The sequence below is a fragment of the Haliotis cracherodii genome, unplaced genomic scaffold, assembly GCF_022045235.1.
Source record: "Haliotis cracherodii isolate W230 unplaced genomic scaffold, xgHalCrac1.p SCAF_12, whole genome shotgun sequence".
Taxonomy (NCBI): domain Eukaryota; kingdom Metazoa; phylum Mollusca; class Gastropoda; order Lepetellida; family Haliotidae; genus Haliotis; species Haliotis cracherodii.
The window spans coordinates 42,716,825-42,744,547 of record NW_027266267.1 but is presented as its reverse complement, the minus strand read 5'-3'; the positions used below and the strand labels follow the sequence as shown (position 1 = coordinate 42,744,547).

Below are 27,723 nucleotides of genomic sequence, written 5' to 3'. Positions count from 1 at the left end.
TACAAATTTCACCTCACCTGTGTAGTCAGCTCCTTCCCTTCGCGAATTTCTATGTATATAACGTTCTCTGTCAGAGCCCGTTTCACAGAAGCCAGTTCACCTGATGTACACAACAGCCCGCGAGTTTGTTTGTTTGTTCGTTTGTTTGTTTGATTTAACGCCGCACTCAGCAATATTCCAGCTATATGACGGCGGTCTGTAGATAATCGAGTCTGGACCAGACAATCCAGTGTCTGAAATCATGAGCATCGATCTACGCAATTGGGATAAGATGACATGCATCAACCAAGTCAGCGAGCCTGACCCCCTGATCTCCTTAGTCTTACGAAAATCATAGTCGCCTTTTTACAGCAAGCATGGGTTGCTGAAGACCTATTCTAACCAGGATCTTCACGGGTACTGCGAGTTGGTAAATTACCTGAAGTGCTTGTACAGTTTAGAAATGTTATATAATGGACTGAACTGGTCAGTAAATTGTCTGACATGCTTGTACTGTGTAGAAATGTTATGAAATGGACTCCCTTGGTCAGTAAATTACCTGTCATGCTTGTGCTGTGAAGAAATGTTATGTAATGGACTCCCCTAGTCAGTAAGTTGTCTGACATGCTTGACCTGTGTAGAAATGTTATGAAACGGACTCCCTTGGTCAGTATATTACTGTTAAGGTAAGCTGTGGCTTTGAGAAGGTAAATTGTCTGACTTTGGTCTTCCAGATATGATGTGGATCACACCAATGTTACAAAGTGTCAGTAATATGTTATATGCTGATGTTGTGGATTTTAGTTCTTCGATACAATAACTGTAAGCAATACATGTTGTAGTACACTGTGGAAAGGTTGGAAAAGACCTCTACAAAATGATGATGTGTACGACCTACCTCCATTACTGAAAAGTGAAGCCACCGTACCTCATTTCCTGGAGAGCTGGCAGCGGGAGCGACAGAGAGCTGCAAGGTACCCCGGCATGTCTCCTAATCTGAGTTTTTACGTAGAGTTGGAAGGGAGGCCCGCATCCATTTTTGTCTGACTTCTAACAGAGAGATGGAAAGTACTCAGGCATATATCTGTGTCTGTTTTCTGAGGGAGAGCTGTAAGGTAGGCCCGTTTATATCTTTTTTCTGAATTCTAACATTGAGCTGAAAGGTAGGTGTTTGTATTCTGAGCGAGACTGTATTCTGTCTCTTGGTCTGAGTTCGAAGTGCCAAACTCAGTGTGAAGTCTAACAGAGTGCTGCCTTGGATGTCCACATAAAAGTCATTGTGATGTTCCCCCCTTCCTTTCCGCCTCATAATAGATTCAGCAAATTTGGGGTGTAAAGTCTCTGAGACTTGACTTAAACTGAATGTTCTTATTTGTCAGCATGATACAAACTTCAGATAACCCGAGGGTATATTTGTTAAACTCTGTTTGCAGATTGAACAATGAATTGTCAAGATATCTTCCTCGGGAAAGGCAGAATCTGCTTGAGTTTTCCGAAGACATTGACCAATCACAAGGGAGAAAGAAAACTCTACCTGATGTGATAATCAAAGAGGGCGCACAAGCAGGAAAACCACAGACATGCGCCCACAAGCCATCGCTACTACGCACATTGTTCCGGACGTCTGGGTTTAAATTGATGAAGTCACATTTGTTCAGGATCGTCTCTGAGCTGGTCCTTGTTCTAAACCCTTACTTGTTGAAGTATGTGATCACATATGATAAAAACTTTTAGACCATATGTCACAACACCAGTTAATAAATCTGTTCTGATAACCACGTGTGACAAGCACGACAGAGATAATGATCTTAACATTGCAAAATGGAACTTCTACTATCATACATTACCAGAGTATGATGGCACACGTCTTTGACATGTAATATGTTATCACTATAATCATTTTGTTGTATCTTCATGTCACTATTACCAATCCATAATGTATCGATTCCTAAAGCTACCATATGATCAAAGTCTAATGGATGTAATCAGTTCAATAAGGAATACGAACCTCCCCGAAACAGTGTGTGCTTTGCAATAAATATGGACTAAGCTTCTGTGAAACCTTGCCCTTTAACCTATACTGATAAATATAAGCGACAAAAACCCTTTCAATATTCATATGTAATCTATGACAAAAGTTTAAGACAGGACTGACAAAGAAGATCAGCTGTATTTTATTCTTGTGATACAAGCAAGTGGAGTACTATTACCTCTGCCGTTGTAAATCACACCCAAAGATCAGCTGAATCATTTCTCAAATGTGCTTTTGATAACTTGCAGGCGATTAATGTACTACATCGAAAACAAGGAGTCGGAACCTGAGTGGCAAGGATATGGTATCGTCATTGGATTTGTATTTGTCAGTGTGATGCTGTCAATGCTGCAGACAAGGAGCTTTTTCACTGCCGAGAACATTGCGCTGGGTGTGAGGACTGCCCTTATGTCAGCGGTCTACAAGAAGGTAAACTGTGGCTTTGAGAAAGAAAAATATCTGGACGATGGAAAAGCTTTTGCTGTGTAATATCTCTAAAGCAGTGTCTAGGAGATTATTAAGCTGTTGCTAAGATGTATCTTAATATCATTATCTTGACGATGGCGAGGATTTTGATAAGTAATATCTCAAGATCATTTTCTTGATGATGATGAAGCTGTTGTTAGTCATTGTCAGGAAAAAGGAGAAGCTTTTGCTGAATAATATCCTGACGTCATGGTCTACAAGATGGAGAAGCTTTTGCTTAGTAATATCCTTGCGTCAATATCAAGAAGATGGAGAAGCTTTTGCTAATTAATATCCTAACTTCATTGTCTAGAAGATGGAGAAGCTTTTGCTTAGTAATATCCTAACTTCATTGTTTAGAAGATGGAGAAGCTTTTGCTAAGTAATATCCTTGCATCATTGTCTAGACAATGAGAAGCTTTTGCTGAGTAATATCCTGACGTCATTTCCTGGAAAAAGAAGCTTTAGCTAAGAAATATCCTTACGTCATTGTCTAGAAGATGGAAAAGATTTTGTGAGGTAATATACTAACGTCATTGTCTGGAAAAAGGAGAAGCTATTGCTTAGTAATATCCTAACGTCATTGTCTAGAAGATGGAGTAGCTTTTGCTAAGTAATATCCTAACGCCGTTGTCTAGAAAAAGAGAAGGTTTAGCTAAGAAATATCCCAACGTCATTGTCCAAAAGATGGAGAAGCTTTTGCGAGGTAATATCCTAACCCCATTGTCTAGAAGATGGAGAAGCTTTTGCTTAGTAATATCCTAACTTCATTGTTTAGAAGATGGAGAAGCTTTTGCTAAGTGATATCCTTGCATCATTGTCTAGACATTGAGAAGCTTTTGCTGAGTAATATCCTGACGTCATTTCCTGGAAAAAGGAGAAGCTTTAGCTACGAAATATCCTTACGTCATTGTCTAGAAGATGGAAAAGATTTTGTGAGGTAATATACTAACGTCATTGTCTGGAAAAAGGAGAAGCTATTGCTTAGTAATATCCTAACGTCATTGTCTAGAAGATGGAGTAGCTTTTGCTAAGTAATATCCTAACGCCGTTGTCTAGAAAAAGAGAAGGTTTAGCTAAGAAATATCCCAACGTCATTGTCCAAAAGATGGAGAAGCTTTTGCGAGGTAATATCCTAACCCCATTGTCTGGAAAAAGGAGAAGCCATTGCTTAGTAATATCCTAACGTCATAGTCTAGAAGATGGAGAAGCTTTTGCTAAGTAATATTCTTACGCCATTGTCTAGAAGAAGGAGAAGCTTTTACTAAGAAATATCCTTACGTCATTGTCTAGAAGATGGAGAAGCTTTTGCTAAGTAATATTCTTATGCCATTGTCTAGAAGAAGGAGAAGCTTTTACTAAGAAATATCCTAACATCATTGTCTAGAAGATGGAGAAGCTTTTGCTAAGTATTATTCTTATGCCATTGTCTAGAAGAAGGAGAATCTTTTACTAAGAAATATCCTAACGTCATTGTCTAGAAGATGGAAAAGCTTTTGCTAAGTTATGCCCTAAAGTAAATATTTCAAAATCCAGACACTTATGTCCCCAGCAGCCTCTCTCCAACAGTAAAATCAACTTGCAGGCTTCTCAATCACTTTCTGCTTCTAATGGCATTTGGACTAATTAGTTTGAAAACAGTACTGTCAGTTTTCAATTTACACGAACCACGCTTTAAATTACGACGTTAGCTACTGCCGCAATGCTCGCTGTCAATGCCACGCTGGTATGACGTCATTAATATAGTCCCTTCCTTGAAGTTTGTCTCGCTGAGGTATAACATCGATGAAAGAAAAAACATTTTCACAAACGACGTAGGATATGGATATCCATTCAATAAAAGTTTATATCTTGCAAAAAGCACTTGTTTGTTATTTGCATGACGTAGTGATGAAGTCGTTTCATGTATTCTCGCGCGTGTTGTGATGTTCAGTGAAATGATCCATTTGGTAATTATAACAATTATTTTTTTATTTTTTGTGCATGTATCGAAGGGTAACAAATTGCCACAAAATTTCCCCTGTATATCATTACGTAATATATGAATATAGACAACTGGTGCAATTGTATATTCTTAGAGTTTTTTTAACAAATCAGTAAGACGCTGGTATGGACATGGTATTATTCTTGAAGACACATAGTAAAACCTATATGTTTTATCGCCAGGCCCTGACTATGAATAACGAGTCTCGGAAGAAGTACACAACTGGGGAGATAGTGAACCTGATGTCTGTGGACGTTCAGAGGGTGGAGTCGGCCGTTATGCAGATGTGGATTGTGTGGGCAGCTCCAGTTATCTTCATCATCTGCTTCTACCAGCTGTACCAGGTGCTGGGGCTCGCCTTCCTCACTGGGGTGGTCATCATGGTGGTGTTGTTCCCCTTCCAGTACAAACTCTCCATGTACCACCGAGACCTGTTCAACCACCAGCTCAAACAAAAGGATGCCAGGTTGAAGAACATGGGCGAACTCCTGAATGGAATCAAGGTAAGCAGTGCATTATGAGGGGTAATTGTTTAATGGGCTTTTATGTTTTAATATGTATAGCGTAGGTGGGCCACATGGCAGAGAACAATACCGATGCAATCTATATAAGTTGGTACTAATAATAAAAGACATCAGGATGTTACTGTAGGATAGTCTTTCATCATAACCATTGAATGAGAAAGTACATCAAAATCTAATAACAGCTTTATGTGTAGATAATTATGTATTAAACATATACTCACTTCCAAAAGAAACGCAAACCCTAAAGTATGACATTTGTGATGTTGCTTTGAGTGACACAGAGTATCTCATGGTTTTGTTACAACAAAGAAACACGTTCTGCAATAAGTGAATTTTAGGAATTGAACTGCAACACTGTGATTGTCAGATACATAAAACATCTACATACAGCACTGTGTCGCAGACAGTAACACCAACATGTGATTAAGAGTTCATGATTCACGATGACTTTTGTTTTTGTTCCTGAAGGTGCTGAAACTCTATGCATGGGAGGGGTCATTTAGGGACAAGATCATGGCCATCAGGGAGAAGGAGATGAAAGTCGTGATGAAAATAGCTCTGTTTGAGGTCCTGCTTGTCTTCCTGTGGATAGGCTTCCCAACACTGGTATGTCACCAGGCTGATTGTCTGTCTGTTCCTTTTCAGTAAACAATGAATTAGAAGCTGTATTTGCTTGCCAAAATGACACACTACATAACTCCAAGATCTTATCCATTTTACAAAGCAACTTGTATTAAATTGAATGTAGAGTTGACATATGAATTCAAATTCTATAATTCTTTGTGTCATGTGGTACAAAACCATGTGGTACAAAATCACCTGGTTAGGACATGGTAGGACATGGTTATATGACTAATACATACACAGCTATATGTAATGAATACCTTTACCACTAGCTCCTATTCCGTTTGTATAGGTGCGGTTTAATACGTTGAGAATATCACCGCTGTAACCGCAGCCAGTGTTGCTCACAGTGCACCTTGATGTTTTTCAGATAACGATTGCCTGCTTTGTAACATACATCATGACATCTCCTACCGCGTTCATGAGCTCCCAAACGGCCTTCGTCTCCATCGCTCTCTTCAACTACCTGAGGGGGGCTATGAACATGCTGCCCATGTGCATCTCGACTCTGGCACAGGTAGTACTTGAATATCAACTCTGGCACAGGTAGTACTTGTATATCAACTCTGGCACAGGTAGTACTTGTATATCAACTCTTGCGCAGGTAGTATTTGTGTATCAACTTTAGCACTGCTAGTACTTGTATATCAACTCTTGCGCAGGCAGTATTTGAGTATCAACTTTAGCACTGCTAGTACTTGTATATCAACTCTTGCACAGGTAGTATTTGTATATCAACTCTTGCACAGGTAGAACTTGTATATCAACTCTTGCTCGGGTAGGAAGTGTATGTCAAAATCAGCACTGCTAGTACTTGTATATCGACTCTTTCACAGGTAGTACTTGCATATCAACTCTTGCACTGGTAGTACTTGTATATCAACTCTTGCACATGTAGTATTTGTATATCAACCTTAGCACAGGTAGTACATGTATGCCAACTCTTCCTCGGGTAGGAAGTGTATGTCAAAATCAGCACAGCTGGTACTTGTATATCGACTCTTGCACAGGTAGTACTTGTATATCAACTCTTGCACAGGTAGTACTTGTATATCAACTTCAACACTGCTAGTTGTAGTATATCAACTCTTGCACAGGTAGTACTTGTATATCAACTCTTGCACAGGTAGTATTTGTACATAAACTCTTGCACGGTATTACTTGTATATCAACTCTTGCACATGTGGTACTTGTATATCAGCTCTCGCACAGGTAGTACTTGTACATTAACTCTTGCACAGGTAGTACTTGTATATCAACTCTTGCACAGGTAGTACTTGAATATCAACTCTGGCACAGGTAGTACTTGAATATCAACTCTTGCACAGCTAGTACTTGTATATCGACTCTTGCACAGGTAGTAATTGTATAACAACTCTTGCACAGGTAGTACTTGTATATCAACCTTAGCACACCTAGTACTTGAATATCAACTCTTGCTCAGGTAGGACATGTATGTCAACTTAAGCACATGTAGTACTTGTATATCAACTCTTTCACAGGTAGTACTTGTGTATCAATTTTAGCACAGCTAGTACTTGTATGTGCACATCTCCTCTTTGTCACAGGTAGGACTTGAATATGCGCATCTCCTCTTTGGCACAGGTAGTACTTGAATATGAGCATCTCTTCTAAAGCACAGGTAGTACTTGAATATGTGTATCTCCTCTTTAGCACAGATAGTGCTTGTATATGTGCATCTCCTCTTTCGCATAGGTAGTACTTGCATATTTGTATATGTTCATCTCCCCCTCAACACAGGTAGTACTTGTATATGATCATCTCTTCTTAAGCACAGGTAGTACTTTAATATGTGCGTCTCCTCCTTAGCATAGGTAGTACTTGAATATCAACTCTTGCACAGGTAGTACATGTATTCAAGAACTATTTCAGTCGGGACATTGGGACAAGAGTCTTATAGTTTCCATTTAACAACTTACATTGTAATTCACATCTAAACCCAGAGTCATTTTTAACTAATATTGAGACTCAGGACATTTGAAAGCAGTAACTAAATGCCACAGGGCATTGTTCATATAATTTTTTGGATTCAGGGACAAACCGTTAATATTCTGAGGAATGACCTGGGTACTGATTTTATTTTCTGGATATGCTGGATATCCTTTAAAATGTGTTATGCAAACAACACTGTTCTGTTCAACCTAAAAAGGTTTTATGTGTTAAAACAGCGTCCAAAACATCACCCACCCCCATCCCTCACGTCCAAAATATCAAATGGCCGATTTCTTTGCACAGCCAATAGAGTATTGTGATTGCAATAGCATGAATCGTTATACACCTTAATAAACATGAAACAAATTATAAATGTCACTTTTTTCAGGTGCTTCTAATCTCCTGTCACAGATAGCTTGATAATCATATTTGTTATCAGTGTATAGTTTACACTCACAGCTAATGTACTAACTGGAGGCAAGATGTAAATATGTTGTCTTCACTCCAGGCAAGTCTGTCAACAAAGCGCCTGAACAAATATCTTGCGGAAGAGGACCTTGATCCCAGCACCGTGTCAGCCAACACTGCAGAAGGTCGAGTATCTGTGTATTAAGAACATGCGTTTATGTGAATATAAAGATCTAAGAAATCTTTAAATTTCTTCATCTTCAATCATTAACAATCTGCAAACAAATTTTTGATCATGGCACATACGGGAATATCAGCTCTCGGTATGAGACATTTGTCCTCAAGATGGTTTGCTAACTAAACAAATTAATTTGATTTGCAAGACAATGTCATGAATTAAATCAAGTTGGTACTGCAATGTCAACATTGAAAATTATCAGCAAGCAATCTGTATATGTTGTCGTATTGTGATCTTAATGTTTAGTATCAATATTTTAGCCCTTTTGAATACTTGAACAACTGCGGATTTAGTATTTTGCAGTATGTTTCTAATGATGCGGTGTTCTCGTATTTCTTATTTCAGGAGTTGCAATCAGTATTGATAAAGCTACCTTCACGTGGAGCACTGGATCAGAGTCAACCTTGAAAAAGTAACTACTGTAATGAATCTTGTCATTAGAGATGGATATCCTTACACTATACTATCCATACCTGCAAATGTATAATAAGGACAATGGATATACAGCAAAGCCGTGTTAATTTGAAGTCCTTTGGATGACCAAAATATATAGATGAACCGTTAGCTCAGTGCCAATAGAAGACAATAATCCACGGAGTCACCATTCGTTCAAGACATCCAGAATGGCAGTATCAGAAAATAATCTACAGACTAACCATTAACTCATGACAACCAGAGTGCCAGGAAAAGACACTAATCCACGGACTAAACATTATTAGTTCAGGACAACCAGAGTGCGAGTAGAAGACAATAATCCACGGACTAAACATCAGGTTAAGACAACCAGAATGCCAGTATAAGACAATAATCCACGGACTAACCATCAGTTCAAAACAATCAAAATGCCAGTATAAGACAATAATCTACGGACTAACCATTAGGTCAAGACAACCAGAATGCCAGTAAAAAAGACAATAATCCACGGACTAATCATTAGTTCTAGACAATCAGAATGCCAGTATAAGACAATAACCCATGGACTAAACATTAGGTCAGGACAATCAAAATGCCAGTATAAGACAATAATCCACGGAATAACCATCAGTTCAAGACAACCGGAGTGCTGGTAAAAGACAGTAATCCATGAACTAACCATTAGTTCAAGACAACCAGAATGCCAGTATAAGGCAATAGTCCTCGGACGAACTATTAGTTCAAGACATCCAAAATGTCAGCATAAGACAATAACCCACGGACTAAACATTAGTTCAAGACAATCAGAATGCCAGTATAAGACAATAACCCATCGACTAAACATTAGGTCAAGACAACCAGAGTGCCAGTAAAAGACAATAATCCACGGAATAACCATCAGTTCAAGACAATCAGAATGCCAGTATAAGACAATAATCCACGGACTAAACATTAGGTCAAGACAACCCAAATGTCAGTAGAAGACAGTAATCCACAAACTAACCATCAGTTCAAGACAATCAGAATGCCAGTATAAGACAATAATTCACGGACTATCCATCAGTTCAAGACAACCAGAATGCCAGTATAAGACAATAATCTACGGACTAACCATCAGTTCAAGACAACCAGAATGCCAGTATAAGACAATAATCTACGGACTAAGCATCAGCTCAAGACAATCAGAATGTCAGTATAAGACAATAATCTACGGACTAACCATTAGTTCAAGACAACCAGAATGTCAGTATAAGACAATAATCCACGGACTAACCATTAGGTCAAGACAACCAAAATGTCAGTATAAGACAATAATCCACGGACTAACCATCAGTTCAAGACAACCAGAATGCCAGTATAAGACAATAATCTACGGACTAACCATCAGTTCAAGACTATCAGAATGCCAGTATAAGACAATAACTCACGGACTAGACATTAGTTCAAGACATCAAGAATGCCAGTATGAGACAATAATCCACGGACTAACCATTAGGTCAAGACAACCAAAATGTCAGTATAAGACAATAATCCACGGACTAACCATCAGTTCAAGACAACCAGAATGCCAGTATAAGACAATAATCTACGGACTAAGCATCAGCTCAAGACAATCAGAATGTCAGTATAAGACAATAATCCACGGACTAACCATTAGTTCAAGACAACCAGAATGTCAGTATAAGACAACAATCCACGGACTAACCATCAGTTCAAGACTATCAGAATGCCAGTATAAGACAATAACTCACGGACTAGACATTAGTTCAAGACATCAAGAATGCCAGTATGAGACAATAATCCAGGGACTAACCATTTGTTCAAAACAACCAGAGTGTCAGAATAAGACAATAATCCACGGACTAACCATGAGTTCAAGACTATCAGAATGTCAGTATGAGGCAACCAGAATTCCTTTAAATGATCATCATTCACGCACTGAGTTCAAGACAACCTGAGTGCCTGTATTCGACAATAATACTGACGAGGAATGGCATTAGACAATACAGATACACGGTCCTGAATGTTATAATGAACACAAAGTGTTTCACTTTATTTCGTTTACCCCTTTCAGTATCAACCTGTCTGTGCCTACTGGTCAGCTTGTGGCCATAGTGGGGTCAGTCGGTGCAGGCAAATCGTCGCTACTGTCAGCCATGTTGGGAGAGATGCGGAAACTGAAGGGCCACGTGGCCATGCAAGTGAGTGCTGACCGACCTGGTACTAGTATTTGTGGTGCTGACAGGATCACTAACATTCACCAATAAATCATTATCTTGGTACTACAGCGATAGAAACTAACCGTTTTAGTCCACTCATCCTTATATTGATAACATATAGGAAAACTCATAAAAATGGCTAATTTCAACTAGTCCTTATGATACCTTAACTATTGGCCACTGTGACAAGGACTTTTGGACTAGTGACGATTTCTAACGCTGTAGTAGCTGATACAAGCAAGATTAAGTCCAGACAGTCATCAGCTAGTCATAACAGTATGTTTACGTCAATCAACCCTTTTAGATCTTTACCCGAGGTTAAGATGAATCAGCTGAGATGGTAGGGCTCACTGACCGATAGGGACCTATTTTAATTGAGTAATCGTTTAGTGTCAGGAATATAAAAGCCTTGGTTAAAAAAATAAATATCTTGGTTACATTATTGGCCTATGTACAGCTGGCAGTTGATTGCTCTCAATTGTCTCCCCTGTGCCTTCTTCAGAGAAATGTGGCATATGTGCCACAAGAGGCCTGGATACAGAACTTGTCTCTCAAAGCTAACATTGTCTTCGGCTCTGAAACGGACAATAAGAGGTATCTGGATGTTATCAAAGCGTGTGCCCTGGAATCTGACCTGGAGACACTTCCTGGTGGAGCCAACACAGAGATAGGAGAAAAGGTAGCTAATGCACATCTCTCGTAATCAGTCCTGGTGGATACAGATATAGAAAAAACAATGCAGCAGCCATACATGAACAGTTTTTGAATAGGATTTCATTTATATTATGGTGTCAGTTATTGTGAAAATGAAATAAAGGAATAGTTTTGGGTAGTGCAGGTATAAATATCGTTTCCAGGGCATCAACCTGAGTGGAGGACAGAAGCAGAGAGTGTCTCTGGCCCGAGCTGTGTACAGTGACAAGGACATATATCTGATGGATGACCCTCTCAGTGCTGTCGACTCCCATGTTGGCAAACACATCTTCAGTCATGTTATAGGACATCGGGGAATGCTGAAGGACAAGGTGAGGGGGCAGATCGTGTATCATAGGACAAACACATCTTCGCACTAATTGTAATTACAGTGTGTAAAGAGCTCCGAAAAGGTTTGCATTAGGCCTGTCTGTTCTGATTTCAGAATAAGTGCGTTTGTTCACAACTGCGCCTGCGTGTGATACATTCTCTTTGTAAATTTGTATCGTATCTTCTGTACGAAATGTTTTTCCACGCAACTTTGAACATTGTAGCAATCGCAACTTTGCACTTTGCAACTTTGTAAATTTTTTTAATACGTATACCGACATGGACCGTAAAAGAAGTACTATTCTGATAATATTAGCTTCCATGGTGATACGGCCGTCAAATGGCCTGTTCCAATTAGAGGGGGGTTATTGTAATTTGATACATCTGATTGACCGATCAAAATCTCATGGTATATATTTACTTACTTATTGTTGACTCTGCTTTCAGACCCGAGTACTTGTGACTCATGGCGTTCACTGGCTACCTATGGTTGACGTTATTGTAGTAGTGGACCAAGGGGAGATAACTGAAGTTGGATCGTATGAAGAGCTTCTCGATCATGACGGACCATTTGCACAGTTCCTTAAGACATATTTACTACAAGGGAGGGGCGGAAACCTTGAGGAGGAAGAGCGTAAGCAAACTACGGACAATCCTACTGAAAGCATGGGTGTTATGTGTCAAGTGCAACTCCGATCAGATACATATACTCATTTAAGAGACAAAGAAAATGTTGCAGTTCTTAAATCTCTGACATAATAAGATTTGATATACTCTTTTCAATTTCAGTGCAAGAAATCCGTAGCACCATATCAAAGAACTCCGTTTCCTCACACAGTTTGTCGCCGTCAAAGATTTCGGATTATCTTCATAGTCCACAGTTACCTCGTCAGTTGTCAGAAGAATCCGAAACAAATATCAGACAAAGACATCATAATGAGAATCTTTTCGGATCTGTGGGGTATGTAACACATCAATACTCGATCCTTACAGAAGGTTTCCCCAGAAGATGCGGGTTAGAATTCTTCAGCAACCCATGCTTGTCATAAGAGGCGACTGATGGGATCGGGTGGTCAGACTCGCTGGCTCGATGCATGCCATCGTATTTGCGAAGATCCATGCTCATGATGTCTGGTCCAGACTAAATTATTTATAAGCGCTGGTATGAAGCTGGAATATTACTGAATACAGCGTTAAATAACAAACAAACATAACACAATAGGTTTTACATTTTAGAACAAGTTATCTGTTTTTTTCTCTTACCATAAGATGTCATAAAAGAGATATTTCAGATCCCAACTGCTAAGATTGGGATTGCTTTGATTGTTAAGGAAGAGGGGCGGTCGGGTAGCCTAGTGGTTAAAGCGTTCGCTCGTCACGCCGAAGACCCGGGTTCGATTCCCGACATGGGTACAATGTGTGAATCCCATTTCTGGTGTCCCCCGCCGTGATATTGCTGGAATATTGCTAAAAGCGGCGTAAAACCACACTCACTCACTCACTTTTAAGGTATAGCCAGGCATTGTAAAAGTGGTATGACAACCACCACCAATGACAACAGATACCGTTGGGTTCAGGCTTATCTTATGTTCCAGTTCCCTTGCAAGTTGTAACATGGACGGTGACCTTAACCGGGAAGTGTATGTAGCTGAAGGAGCCACAGTTGGAGAAGAATACAAACTTATTGAGGATGAATACACAGAAACGGGAAACGTGGGTATCCTTATTTCTTATTTGACATCTGCCTGCAAAGACAGGTGACGTGCAGCACCTGTGCTGAGGGTGGGACACAGCAACATACTTGCACTACAGTTTTAGATGCAATATCAGATCAAATCAGTATGTGCTGATGATTAAAAAACAAACCGCAAAGGGAAAGATGTACTTGATATGAAAGTTTGTATCTACTCCGAAGATTTGTATATATGTTTTGATAATGTAGCAGATACATGCCAAAGCCAGGGAATAATCCCTCTCGATGCTCTGATCATTTGGTGAAGGTTTTTCTACGATAACTAGTATTACATTTTTTGTGAATAACCAACGATCAGTAATGATTTACGGAATTTCTGGAAGGAGGAAATATACTTTTTTAAGAATCGAGTCGCATCATCAATCATTTTTTGTTACCAACCATAAGATAAGGACCTTATGGGAGAAAAATAACATTTTGAGTTTTCATTATATTTCAAAACTACAGCATCTCCGGAAGCTTCAATTCATATTGATTATACATAACATATCGATGTTCAATGAAGTGAGTTGACGTTAAACGTTTTTCGTTACGTCATTGCACAAATGTATAAGTGCACCCATAAGGTCCCCTTTCTTCTGGTGGGTCACATGTGATAAACCGTAATGTTCTGTATATTACCCATTGCCATAGTAAGAAAGAAAATTAATATATTTTTTTCTTTTGAAATATCAGCCCCAAAGGTTTTCCAGGACCTGGAGTAATATATCGAATGGGTATAACTCCAGTTCTGCAAAAAGTTATAGGTAATATAAAGGCGATATCTCTGCCTTTTCAGCAACTACAATTGTACGGTTTTTTCAGGTCAGGTATTCAATACTGAAATCCTACTTCTCTGTGATTGGCTGGGTGTCTGCTGCTGGGATTATGGCTCTCTATATCATCTACAACTTTGCCTGGGCTATGTCCAACATATGGCTCAGCCATTGGACAGAGGACCCAAGTCTCAAGACTTTTGCCCATCTTCAGGCCAGGAATTACAGCAGTCGGTTGAACACATCGGGAAACAAGTTTAACGTCACTGTAGACAGTTCGGATAGTAAGGACAAACTGCAGTCGTTGTCTTACTACTATTTGGGCGTATATTGTGCTATCGCATTAACTCAAGGTAAGTACTGTGTGTCACAATCTCCACTGGACCAAGATCTCTTTGTTTGTTGTTTAACGCCGCTCTCAGCAACATTGCTGCTATATGACGGGGGATGTAAATAATCGAGTCTGGACCAGTCAATCCAGTTATTGATGCCATGAGCATCGACCTACGTAATTGGGATACGATGACATGCAGCAACCAAGTCATCGAGCCTGACCATCCGATCCCGTTAGTTGCCATTTACGTCAAGCATAATCGCGTGTATCGCAAGCATAGGTTGACCAACTGAATTTAAGAGTACTGAGAATGCGTGATTCCTAAATCAGCAATCTGCGGAGAGCCGATATAAAGCCTTCGCTCTGATGAGAAATCTGTCATCAGTCTATAAAAAATTGTCTGAAACTATTCATCAACCTTATGGTGTTATTGTCTCACTGTATTTTCCATATATATCTGACATAGTGCTTGTCTTTTAGAAGATGTTACACGTCAGCTGATATGCCATATGATGGCCAATATACTGAAAGGCTTCATGACATTTTATATAGAGATTAATTTATTCCACGGAACATGACCAACTAATACCAAAATACCAGAATAAAATCCCTATTTAGGCGAGTTAAAACAATTCCATTGAAATGTCTGTAAATTCTGAATGTTCATAAAATGTTCATAAGAAGATAGAAAGATGTGATTTTGTCAACCTTTCAGTAGGTATCTGAGTGTTATTTTTTTTAATTTTAGAAAAAATATATATTATTAACATACATATTTAGGGGCGATGCAGATGTTGCCTGTATTTGCAGTGTTACAATAAATGGTGGCTTGTGTTTGGAAACAAGTTTACAGTTTAATTAAGGAACACTCACATCAATTGAGTTAGTGAGTGGGCGAGTTTCACACGGCAATCAGTAATATTCCACATCTTCATCAAAGCAGGCCCTTGATAATTGAATATGTTCTTGCAGGAAGGAAAGGGCATTTTAAAGTCATTATTGATTTTCATTGGCCCCTTCCTATAATTTTCACATCTAGTATGCCCTTTACAGCAAATGAAATCTGTTTCTGCGGATAATCAAGACTGTTTTTTTCTCTGCATTGGCATTTTATATTTATAAAGGTCTAACTTTAGAATAGGTGTGTATTGTGGTATTACATGCTGAACTCTAACAATATACATTCTAGTTTTTGAAAGTTCTGTGATGTGATTTCAGCTGTGAGTGTGATGCTGAACTCCCTACTTGTATACGTAAGGATGGTTGAAGCTGCCAAGGTAACACATAAGAATCTCCTGGACAACATCATCAAGCAGCCAATGAGCTTCTTTGACACAACACCAACTGGACGAATCCTGAATCGTTTTACAAAAGACGTTGACGTCGTTGATGGCCATCTTCCCCGAGTGTTGCGGATGTGGCTAGAATTTATTTTCTATCTGATCAGCATCCTTGTGGTGATTTCCTACAGCACACCAATGTTCCTGGGTGTTGCAGTCCCAGTCATCATATGCTTCATCTTTATACAGGTAGGGGATTATATGATAATATGCTCTAGCTTAATATAGGTAGGGGCATATTGTGATAATATGCTTCATCTTTATACAGGTAGGGTATCATATGATTATATGCTTTAGCTTGATATAGGTAGGGGTATATTGTGATGATATGCTTCATCTTTATACAGGTAGAGTATCATATAATAATATGATTTAGCTTAATATAGGTAGGGGTATATTGTCATGATATGCTTCATATCTATACAAGTATGGATCTGCTGTGATAATATGCTTCATCTTTATAAATGTATGGATCTGCTGTGATAATATGATTCAAATTGATACCGGCAGGGGATTATCGCGATCGTATGTTTTAGCTGTATACAAGTATGGGTTTATTGTGATAATATGTTTTAGCTATATACAAGTATGGGTTTATTGTGATCATATACTTTAGCTTTATACAAGTTTGGGTTTGTTGTATATGATTCAGCTTTGTACAGATTTAACAGTTTTAACATGATTTATTATAAAATTGTCCTAAAGACCTGTTTAAAGTGCCTTAATATCAGAATACCCAGGTTTGAAGACCGTCAAAGATATAACGTGAAATATCAGAGACACCATCGTGACATATCTCGAATATCGACAAATGAATAAAAAAGAACATCCTCACTCACTCTTACATGAGATAGAGTATCAAGTCAACTCTATGGCACTGATGTTGACACATATCATTCTTTCCACAGAGGATGTACACGCCCACATCTCGGCAACTGCGACGATACTTCTCTGCATCCAAGTCACCTGTCTTCTCACACTTCACCGAGACCATTCACGGAGCCTCGTCTGTTCGTGCCTTCATGGCCCAGGACCGCTTCTTCAACAGCTCCTTACAGAGAGTGAACGAACACAACATCTTCTACTACGGTGCTGTCACGACACATAGGTAGTACCCTTTTCTACAAGTATCAGTATGAGTGCTTCATTTTGATTTCATGTAACAGTAGAACCGTGAAGATTACGGGGTAGAATAGGTCTTCAGCAAACATTGCTTGCTGTAAAAGGTGACTATGCTTATCGTAAAAGGCGACTAACGGGATCGGATGGTCAGGCTCGATGACTTGGTTGATGCATGTCATCGTATCCAAATTGCGTGGATCGATGCTCATGGCATCAATAACTGGATTGTCTGGTCCAGATTCGATTATTTACAGGCCGCCGTCATATAGCTGGAATATTGCTGATTGCGGCGTTAAACAACAAACCAACCAACCAACCAATCATGTAACAGTACATTTACTTGCTCTGTAAGCTGATACAACCGGAGTTTGGAAGACAAATGAGTGGCCAATGGTTAATGATAATATGTACATTTATAAAACCAAATTCAATTCACAAAGTGGAAGCTCATAGTGCTTAACTATTATGACCCCGATCAGTGGATCGGTGTGCACTCAATTTTCATTCTCAGCTCCCAGGGGAGTATATATTCCAAGCTGCCTGTGAGGAAGTAAAGGTTAACAGCCACATTTCCATTCACATTTCCATTCACATTCACTGCTCGATGAACAGAGGAACATTTCGAACAAAGTCACTTTCCTAATGGTCCTATATTTGTAATGGTCACATACATGACATGGTCGTGAGACGTTGAAACCATTGAGTACATAATAACTCTGCAACCTCCACAGTGTAGAGACAAGCCTGCATGTGGTGTTTTATCTATCTATTCTGGTTTGGTATTGTTAAAAGGGGCGGTCGGGTAGCCTAGTGGTTAAAGCGTTCGCTCGTCACGCCGAAGACCCGGGTTCGATTCACGACATGGGTACAATGTGTGAAGCCTATTTCTGGTGTCCCCCGCCGTGATATTGCTGGAATATTGCTAAAAGCGGCGTAAAAGCATACTCGATCACTCACTGGTATTGCTACAAGTCTGCATCTGTTCACAGATGGATGAAGATGCGTCTTGACGCTTTGGGGTGTCTGGTGATGTTCGGCGCGACACTCCTGGGCGTAGTCAGCCCTCATATCTCTCCAGGGGACGTCGGACTCTCTATCACTTATGCCTTAATGGTAACTAGTGTGAACGAGTTAATGTGTTCAGATTAATAGTCACATCGGCAGTATCTCAGTGACTACAACAATGTAGACATAAATTAGTGTGAATGCCTAACAGCGGACTCCGGAGATACAACAAATTCCTTCACGTTTTGTTCACAGTGGCAATCCAACTAAAATGTATAGAAGTGACGATAATTATGTTCATTTATTCATCTAATATCTAATATTCAATGCTTAACAGTGAGTGAGTGAGTGAGTGGTTTAACGCCGCTTTTAACATTATTCCAGTTATATCACGGCTTGTGAGCTAATTGTGGGAGGAAAGCCCGAAGTGATGCAGGTCTCAGACGTTTACCACTTCGGTTAAACCCACGAGCACAGGTATGGTGCTGACAAACCTAGAAACATAATTGGGCTGAACCAGGATTCGAACCCACAAGTTCTGTTAACAGGTGACAGGCTGTCTCGTCATGATGGTGATAATGACGACGGAGCTGGAGACACATGTGGTGTCCGTGGAGAGGATGGCGCAGTACACGTCACTTCCGACAGAGGTAATGGAGATTCTTATACATTCTGGAATCATATTTGGAGTGAGTGAGTTGGGTTTAACGCCGCTTTTAACAGTATTCAAGTTATATCACGGCGTGTCAGCTTAATGTGGGAGGGAAGCCTGAAGTGATGCAGGTGTCAGACGTTTACAACTTCGGTGAAACCCACGAGCACGGGTATGGTGCTGACAAACCTAGAAACATAATCAGGGCGAACCGGGATTCGAACCCACAATCATAGGTTTCTGGCGTGCCCAAGGGACGCAACTCTGCACAGCGAATTGCGGCGCCTTAGACGACAGGGCCACCCGTGCCCCCTAATATTTGGAATACTGTACAATAATACCGTATCGGTCCGTACTGAACTTAATTGTGAAATCATTAAATGAGCACACACTATCCATGAATAATTGATAAATCATATTGAAACGCACATTTTTAGGATGACATTACAAAAGGGCCATACAATAGGTCGCATTAGTAGCAACAGTAACCATTTTATGATATGACAGCTGTGTTAGAATGAGTGATGTATTGAATGTGTCCTGATACATCCACAGACGGGACAGTTGTTGACATGACAACGGTGTTAACATGAGTGATGTATTTAATGTGTCCTGATACATTCACAGATGGGACAGTTGTTGACATGACAGCTGTGTTAAATGAGTGATGTATTTAATGTGTCCTGATACATCCAAAGACGGGACAGTTGTTGTCATGACAGCTTTGTTAGAATGAGTGATGTATTGGATGTGTCCTGATACATCCACAGACGGGACAGTTGTTGTCATGACAACGGTCATAGAATGAATGATGTATTGGGTGTGTTTTGATACATCCACAGACGGGACAGTTCACCAGATGATAGCGGTGTCAAAATAAGTGATGTATTGGGTGTGTTCTGATACATCCACAGATGGGACAGTTGTTGACATGACAGCTTTGTTAGAATGAGTGATGTATTTGATGTGTCATGATACATCCACAGACGGGACAGTTGTCATGACAGCTTTGTTAGAATGAGTGATGTATTTAATGTGTCCTGATACATCCACAGACGGGACAGTTGTTGTCATGACAGCTTTGTTAGAATGAGTGATGTATTGGATGTGTCATGATACATCCACAGACGGGACAGTTGTTGTCATGACAACGGTCATAGAATGAATGATGTATTGGGTGTGTTTTGATACATCCACAGACGGGACAGTTCACCAGATGATAGCGGTGTCAAAATAAGTGATGTATTGGGTGTGTTCTGATACATCCACAGATGGGACAGTTGTTGACATGACAGCTTTGTTAGAATGAGTGATGTATTGGATGTGTCATGATACATCCACAGACGGGACAGTTGTTGTCATGACAACGGTCTTAGAATGAATGATGTATTGGGTGTGTTTTGATACATCCACAGACGGGACAGTTCACCAGATGATAGCGGTGTCAAAATAAGTGATGTATTGGGTGTGTTCTGATACATCCACAGATGGGACAGTTGTTGACATGACAGCTTTGTTAGAATGAGTGATGTACTGGATGTGTCATGATACATCCACAGACGGGACAGTTGTTGTCATGACAACGGTCTTAGAACGAATGATGTATTGGGTGTGTTTTGATACATCCACAGACGGGACAGTTCAGTAGATGACAGCGATGTTAACATGAGTGATGTAAATTGGGTGTTCTGATACATCCACAAACGGGACAGTTGTTGACATCACAGCGGTCTTAGAATGAGTGTTGTATACAAATGTATAAGTTTTAGCAAATTTTATTCAGATTCCGGACGAATCCTCCCATGTTGTAATGCCAAGGTTAAGCCAGAAATTAAGAAATTCAATAAATGACCAGACATCCAACAAATAGTCAACACATCATTTTTAAACATAAAGTTTTAGATTTGTAATAAGAAAAACAATACAATGTGGTAGCAGCAATAAGTAACAGGCCCTAGAATAATTGTTAGTGCTCTCAGAAACCTTCAGAATATTGTCACTGTTGATTACCTTATTTTCGATGCTTGCATCCAGAACAGTTTTGTGAGCTGCCAGTCAATCATCACAACCACTATTTGGCGAGTAGATTAAAAACAAATCAGATTGAAAAAGACCTTGACTCGCTCTTTTATAGATACAACCATCCTTCTTCAAACTGTCCCGAACCGAAACCTCCCCAACGATCATGCCTGTTGTGTTCATGTAAACAATCAGGGTCAGATAACTGGAGGTCAAAGCCTATCCAAAGAGTTCCATTCGCTGCTGTTAACTGCAGTACAAATCCGTTTACGACAGCCCTTTTACCAATAGTTCAATAGTTTGCTGCCAATGACAATCAATGCAGAATGTATACTCTATAGCTACTTACACATACTCGTGCATCTTACCATGGTGTTATTTCTCTCCCTAATGTGTTCAAATAGGGTCTTGCGTGTCATTGTTCCACAGCATGATATAGAACTTACAGATTGATTGTTTGATGTTTAACGCCACATTCAGAATATTCCAGCTACATGACGGTGGTAGAACTTCGAGAATGTCCCGAAACCATTTAAAGAAGACTAACGCCATTTATATATTGTCTAACGCCTCATATAGCACTATCAAAAGTGAAGCGCAGGGAACACCAGAAATGGGTTCTAACATATGGGGAATACAACCAAAGCCTTTGGCGCGACGATCAAGCGCTTTAACCATGAGGTCAACCACAACACTTCACATGATAAGAAGCCGTCTAAATGCACAACACTACTTTGTAGGCTGCCTGGGTTATTCAACACAGCAGACCATCGCCTGAGTGGCCGGAGAGAGGACACATCAAGTTTGACAATCTGAAGATCCGCTACCGCCCCGAGCTGGACCTGGTCCTGAAGGGAATCAGCTGTGACATTAAGCCTGGGGAGAAGGTACTGGAGCCATGTCTAGACATTAATTCTTTACATAAGTGGTTTAAGATAAAGTGGTTGTTATAATATGATGTTTGTATTGTCTCAGATTGGCGTGGTGGGGAGAACTGGTGCAGGGAAGTCGTCCTTGACCTTGGCGTTGTTTCGGATCCTGGAGGCAGATGAAGGCCGGATCCTGGTGGATGGCCACGACATTGCTGACATTGGACTGCACGATCTGAGGTCAAGACTTACGATTCTGCCTCAGGTACACAGAAACTGACTCTAAAGTTGTTTGAACATGAATAGCCTGACTGTCAACACTGACATGGGCACCTCGATGTTCCTTCTGACACAGATGTGGATGTGAAACTTCCACCAGTGGATGAAACCACATACTTATTGGAGAAATAAAATATAAATAGGACCAATGAAAGATATATATAAGATCAATATCAGATATAAATATGGTCATCATCAGATATAAATAAGGTCAAAATAATCCACAGCATGGTATTCAGTGAGCAGCATTTAATGTTGCTTGTTGAAAGAAGTTCGAAGTGTGAGATACTAAGAGATACCAACAAGGAGAATCGAACCCTCTTCTTTGGTTTTAACAAATAAGTGTACAACTAAGTTACACCAGGTGGCCCGGCTTTAGGCGCAATGTATGAAAAACATGTATGTCCAGGTATATGTTCTCATTCATCAGGGGGCGATCGGGTAGCCTAGTGGTTACAGCGTTCGCTCGTCACGCCGAAGACCCGGGTTCGATTCCCAACATGGGTACAATGCGTGAAGCCCATTTCTGGTGTCCCCCGCCGTGATATTGCTGGAATATTGCTAAAAGCGGCGTAAAACCATACTCACTCTCATTCATCAGGAACCAATGCTGTTTTCTGGTACTCTGCGTCTGAACCTGGATCCATTCGAGAAGCACAGTGACGAGGATCTGTGGCTGGCCCTGGAGAGAGCTCACCTCAAAGACTTTGTGTCCGGGCTTAGTGAGGGTCTCTTCCACGAGTGTGAGGAGGGCGGACACAACCTCAGGTTAGTAAATACACTTCTTCCACAGACACACTCTCCCACCTTGACAACTTCATACAGAGTGAGTGAGTTAATAGTGTCCGTGTTAGCTTAATGTGGGAGGAAAGTGATACGGAACACAATTATTAATAACATTAACATAACTTTGTCTAAAGTGGCAACATGGATCTGCGGACACAACCTCAGGTTAGTAAATACACTTATTACCCACGTGGTGAAGATGCAGGTGGTAAGATACTAAATCCGTACGTCACACGTGTGTCCTACAAGGTGGACCTCGTTTTATTCGTTTTGATTGGATAACCATGACCTCGGTCAGATACCATAAAAAGTCAACTCGTTTCGTAAAAATGGTATCTAACGAGAATAAGTGTAGTATGCTTTATTTCTAGTATGTGCTATAGACACACTCTAACACCTTCATATAGTGTGAGGGAGCGAGATGGGTTTAACGCCACTGTTGTCAGTATTTCAGTTCTATCACGGGGTGTCAGCTTAATGTTGGAGGAAAGTGATACAGAACACATCACTTTATAACATAAACATAACTTTGTGTAAAGTGGCAACACGGATCTGCAGACACAACCGCGGGTTAGTTCAGACATTTCTTTTACATATACATATCCAGTATAAGACTAGTTTGGCGTGTCTGACAGAATAATCAATTTAGTGTGTTGTATTCCAGTGAAGGACAGCGACAGTTGGTCTGTCCAGCCCGTAGTGTCTGAGGTTAGGTGAGGTGAAATGGGGTTTAACGTCGCGTCCAAGATCATTGCACTTATATAGCGACGTTAATGTACGTGTGTGTGTTTGTGTGGCTGCTTGTACTAGTCCGGACTGATGCCGATTTATAGTGCCAGCCCACTGAGATACCATGCCACTGTTTAACATGAATACCCCACTCAGACACAGACTCCGAGCCGACCAATCCTTGTTTGAGCCCCTTACTGCCGAGCGCCAGACAGGGTAACAACAAGTACCATCTTTTAACGTCTTTTGGTATGACGCGGCCGGGGATCGAACCCCGGACCTTCCGCTCTCCGGGCGGACGCTCTACCACTAGACCACAGAGGCGGTCCCGTAGTGTCTGACATGTACAGTAGATCAATCTAGTGTGTTGTATTCCAGTGTAGGACAGCGACAGTTGGTCTGTCTAGCTCGTAGTGTCTGACATGTACAGTAGATCAATCTAGTGTGTTGTATTCCAGTGTAGGACAGCGACAGTTGGTCTGTCTAGCTCGGAGTCTGCTGAGGAGGACTAAGGTGTTGATCCTGGACGAGGCCACGGCAGCTGTCGACATGGAGACGGATGAACTCATCCAGAACACCATCAGGACCGCCTTCAGTGACTGTACAGTCATCACTATAGCACACAGGCTGAACACTATCCTAGACTATGACAGGTCAGTGTGTCATCACTATAGCTCACAGGCTGAACACTATCCTAGACTATGACAGGTCAGCGTGTCATCACTACAGCTCACAGGCTGAATACTATCCTAGACTATGACAGGTCAGTGTGTCACCACTATAGCTCACAGGCTGAACACTATCCTAGACTATGACAGGTCAGTGCGTCATAACTATAGCTCACAGGCTGAATACTATCCTAGACTATGACAGGTCAGTGTGTCATCACTATAGCTCACAGGCTGTTTACTATCCTAGACTATGACAGGTCAGTGTGTCATCACTATAGCTCACAGGCTGAATACTATCCTAGACTATGACAGGTCAGTGTGTCATCACTATAGCTCACAGGCTGTTTACTATCCTAGACTATGACAGGTCAGTGTGTCATCACTATAGCTCACAGGCTGAACACTATCCTAGACTATGACAGGTCAGTGTGTCATAACTATAGCTCACAGGCTGAATACTATCCTAGACTATGACAGGTCAGTGTATCATCACCATAGCTCACAGGCTGAACACTATCCCAGACTATGACAGGTCAGTGTGTCATCACTATAGCTCACAGGCTGAATACTATCCTAGACTATGACAGGTCAGTGTGTCATCACTATAGCTCACAGGCTGAACACTATCCTAGACTATGACAGGTCAGTGTGTCATAACTATAGCTCACAGGCTGAATACTATCCTAGACTATGACAGGTCAGTGTATCATCACTATAGCTCACAGGCTGAACACTATCCATCACTTGAACAGGTCAGTGTTTAAAGGCAAGATGACGTAGTGTTGGCCATTACGACTTGCACGGAGTATTCTGATTGTAAATGGCAGCTAACCACCTTCTGTCTTGCTTCAACGTTAAACGTTCACATTCACACGTCAACATGACTCTCTCCAGGATCATGGTGCTGTCAGCGGGTGAGATCGAGGAGTTTGCAAGTCCCAAGTCACTGCTGGAAGACACAAACTCCATGTTCTACTCACTCGCCAAGGATGCAAATATTGTCTCATAAACCCCACTGACACAGTGAGCACATTGAAGAAGTTTGGCAGCGATGTTTCTTCACGACGTGAGCAGCTGAAGAGGAGGGAGGGCGTCACTCCTGATGCTGTTTTCACTGAATAGGAAGATCAGCTGTTAGAGGCTCTTCAAGTGGCATTATAAACATTTGAGCAAACACTGTGATATTACATACTGAAACAGATTGGAAAAACGGTGTAATATTGTCTCTCCTAGTCATGTAATATTCATCAATTAATTGTCTTACTTGCAAACATTTTTTTTTATCGGCAGTTTGTTTAAATAGTATTTGAGTTGATGGCGTTATTGTTTCGAGGAGTATTGAGCCAAGGGTCACTTGATCAAAACCAACCATTATCATGATAAGTATAGTGTAGAACTTTGGACTATTATACATCAGATTTTAAAGTAAGCAGCAGGAGAGGAGGGGTTTAAAACCGAAGAACATATTATGGTCATTCGAATGGAGTCGTAATATGACTGAAATAATGCCGTTGCGACGTAAAATTTTAACTCACTCACTCGTTCGAAAGGTAGCATCGCGGTAGCACTGGACAAATGCCAAACAAAGTCTACTCTACTCCTAGAAGGATATTTACCTACTCCCAATTGACCCTTCTGATATCACTCGAAAAAGGAACGTTGAATTTACACAATGTACAACATGTACTTGAGTAACACATATATCTTACTACACGCTCCCCGTCATATTCCGTTTTTATTAAAATCTGGATTCAGGTTTATCACTTTTGGTGAAACCCAAGAGCAGATAATAAAGGCGAGTCTGGGACTCGAACCAACGATCACGGGCAGCACATAGACGCTTTAGACCAATAGGCCCTGAACAATTAAAATAGTACACTAATAAGACCTATATCCACCGTTTACACTGACGAAATCCTTACATAGAATACTGCATGCTATTTGGGAGAATTTATCTTCTTCGAACGTTTTATAAACAAAGGATATCATTTATATTTTCAACTAAGAGTGCTTATTATTGTTTACAGTGATCATGGATATTTGAGACGTAAATCAAATTCTTTCATCTAAAATAAATTTGCAGAAAAAAATGTTCTAGATTCGATTATTTGGAGGCCGTCCTGGTATAGATGGGATATTATCGAGTTCGTAAAAAGCATGTTCTTTCACACTAGATGAGAGGACATTTTGTAAGGTTTTTACGCATGTCCCGGGACGTCACGCATTGCCGGGCTTATGAAACGTATCCATGCGCTGACAAAGCCCGGAGTTCGTCGCGTTCCATCAGAACTAATATATTTCTCTGTGTGTTGTTGTGGAGGGTGTAGATTTATATCTTAACTAGCGGTAAGCGCCATACAGCTACAGCTGGGGTTACCTCCCTTGCACAGCGCATGGCCAACCACCGGAAGCCGCGCTCTTGTATGAAAACACATGGACCCAAATAAAGAAGGTTATTAGAAGTTCACTCTTCTTGTTTATTCACTTTAAAGTTGACATAGCAACTTACATAGGGGTATGAGCTGTCAGAAAACAAGGTGACGGCGGTGTGACGATATGACGGGAGCCTGGGACGATAGCTGTCATGTCGTAGTTATGTGCCGCTCAGCGTTAACTATCCAACCTCTACTGGTCGCTACTATATCCCGAGTTTGAATTGGCCTCAGCCAAACAGCGCTTGTCGTCAGAGGCGGCGAGCTGACTTGGTTGATGCATGTAATCGTATCTCAACTGCTTAGGTAAATGCTCGTGATATCAATCGCTGGATTGTCTGGTCAAGATCGATTATTTACAGACCGCCGTCACATATAGATGGAATATTACCACGGAGTCGGGCGTTAAACAACAAACAAGGCTAAGCACTCCATATATAGCTCCCTTCGCATTTAAGTTCTCTTGTCATAGAGTCCAATGCTGACTTGATTCGAGCTTCAGTAGCCATGTCATACTGCACATTACAGAATTCCGTGGACATGTTTATACGTAGTTCACAAACCATTCGTCTTTAAATACACCAAATATTTCGGTTCAAAATGTATTTTGCCCTGCGGGTCAATCGAGTTTAATATCTCGGCCGTTGTTTCTGTTTGTAGAACCCAGCAGTAGACCGACAATTCGACAACCTTGACGAAATACAGGTTCAAATCAGTCATTGATTAATACTTCGTGACTTGTGAAGCGTTCGATGTGTAATCGCAATTATCGTAACTTACAGGTGAAGATCCGGGATAGGATAGGTCTTCAACAACCCATGCTTGCCGTAAAAGGCGGGAATGCTTGTCGTAAAAGGCAACGGACCGGTTCGGGTGATCAGGCTCGGTGACTTGGATGAATTGCATAGATGGATGATCATAATGTCAATCACTGGATTGTATGGTCAAGTCTCGATTAAATACAGACCGCCGTAATGTAGCTGGGATATCGCTGAGAGCGGCGTTAAACAGCAAACAAACAAACAAAAAAACTTGAATTTTATTGGTCGTTGAAGGTTTGATAAATGTTCCCGCTGCAACGGTTTTCAACAGACTGGCAGATTGTAAACGTATA

At 40.6% G+C, this 27,723-nt stretch overlaps 1 protein-coding gene across 1 annotated transcript; it reads left to right on the top strand.

Annotated features, from left to right (window-relative positions):
• The first annotated feature begins 1,541 nt into the window (after window positions 1-1,541).
• On the top strand, window positions 1,542-26,610 carry LOC139457913 (multidrug resistance-associated protein 1-like). The gene is made up of 23 exons (XM_071239254.1): window positions 1,542-1,682; window positions 2,260-2,440; window positions 4,643-4,963; window positions 5,453-5,590; window positions 5,979-6,125; window positions 8,070-8,154; window positions 8,553-8,619; window positions 10,696-10,822; window positions 11,343-11,519; window positions 11,698-11,865; window positions 12,311-12,497; window positions 12,653-12,824; window positions 13,459-13,576; window positions 14,421-14,724; window positions 15,924-16,234; window positions 16,954-17,153; window positions 18,157-18,280; window positions 18,721-18,822; window positions 21,584-21,730; window positions 21,819-21,977; window positions 22,593-22,759; window positions 23,965-24,159; window positions 25,072-26,610. Exons 1-23 carry the CDS (start codon window positions 1,618-1,620, stop codon window positions 25,184-25,186), a joined length of 3,777 nt encoding a protein of 1,258 aa, XP_071095355.1. The 5' UTR covers window positions 1,542-1,617; the 3' UTR covers window positions 25,187-26,610.
• Window positions 26,611-27,723: the final 1,113 nt, after the last annotated feature.

Excerpts from the sequence above, each read along its gene's own strand:
- LOC139457913 (XM_071239254.1), top strand. The coding sequence starts at position 1,618 with ATGAAGTCACATTTGTTCAGGATCGTCTCTGAGCTGGTCCTTGTTCTA. Across the intron at positions 6,126-8,069 it reads GCATCTCGACTCTGGCACAG|GCAAGTCTGTCAACAAAGCG; the intron begins GTAGTACTTGAA and ends TCTTCACTCCAG. Across the intron at positions 24,160-25,071 it reads ACTATCCTAGACTATGACAG|GATCATGGTGCTGTCAGCGG; the intron begins GTCAGTGTGTCA and ends GACTCTCTCCAG.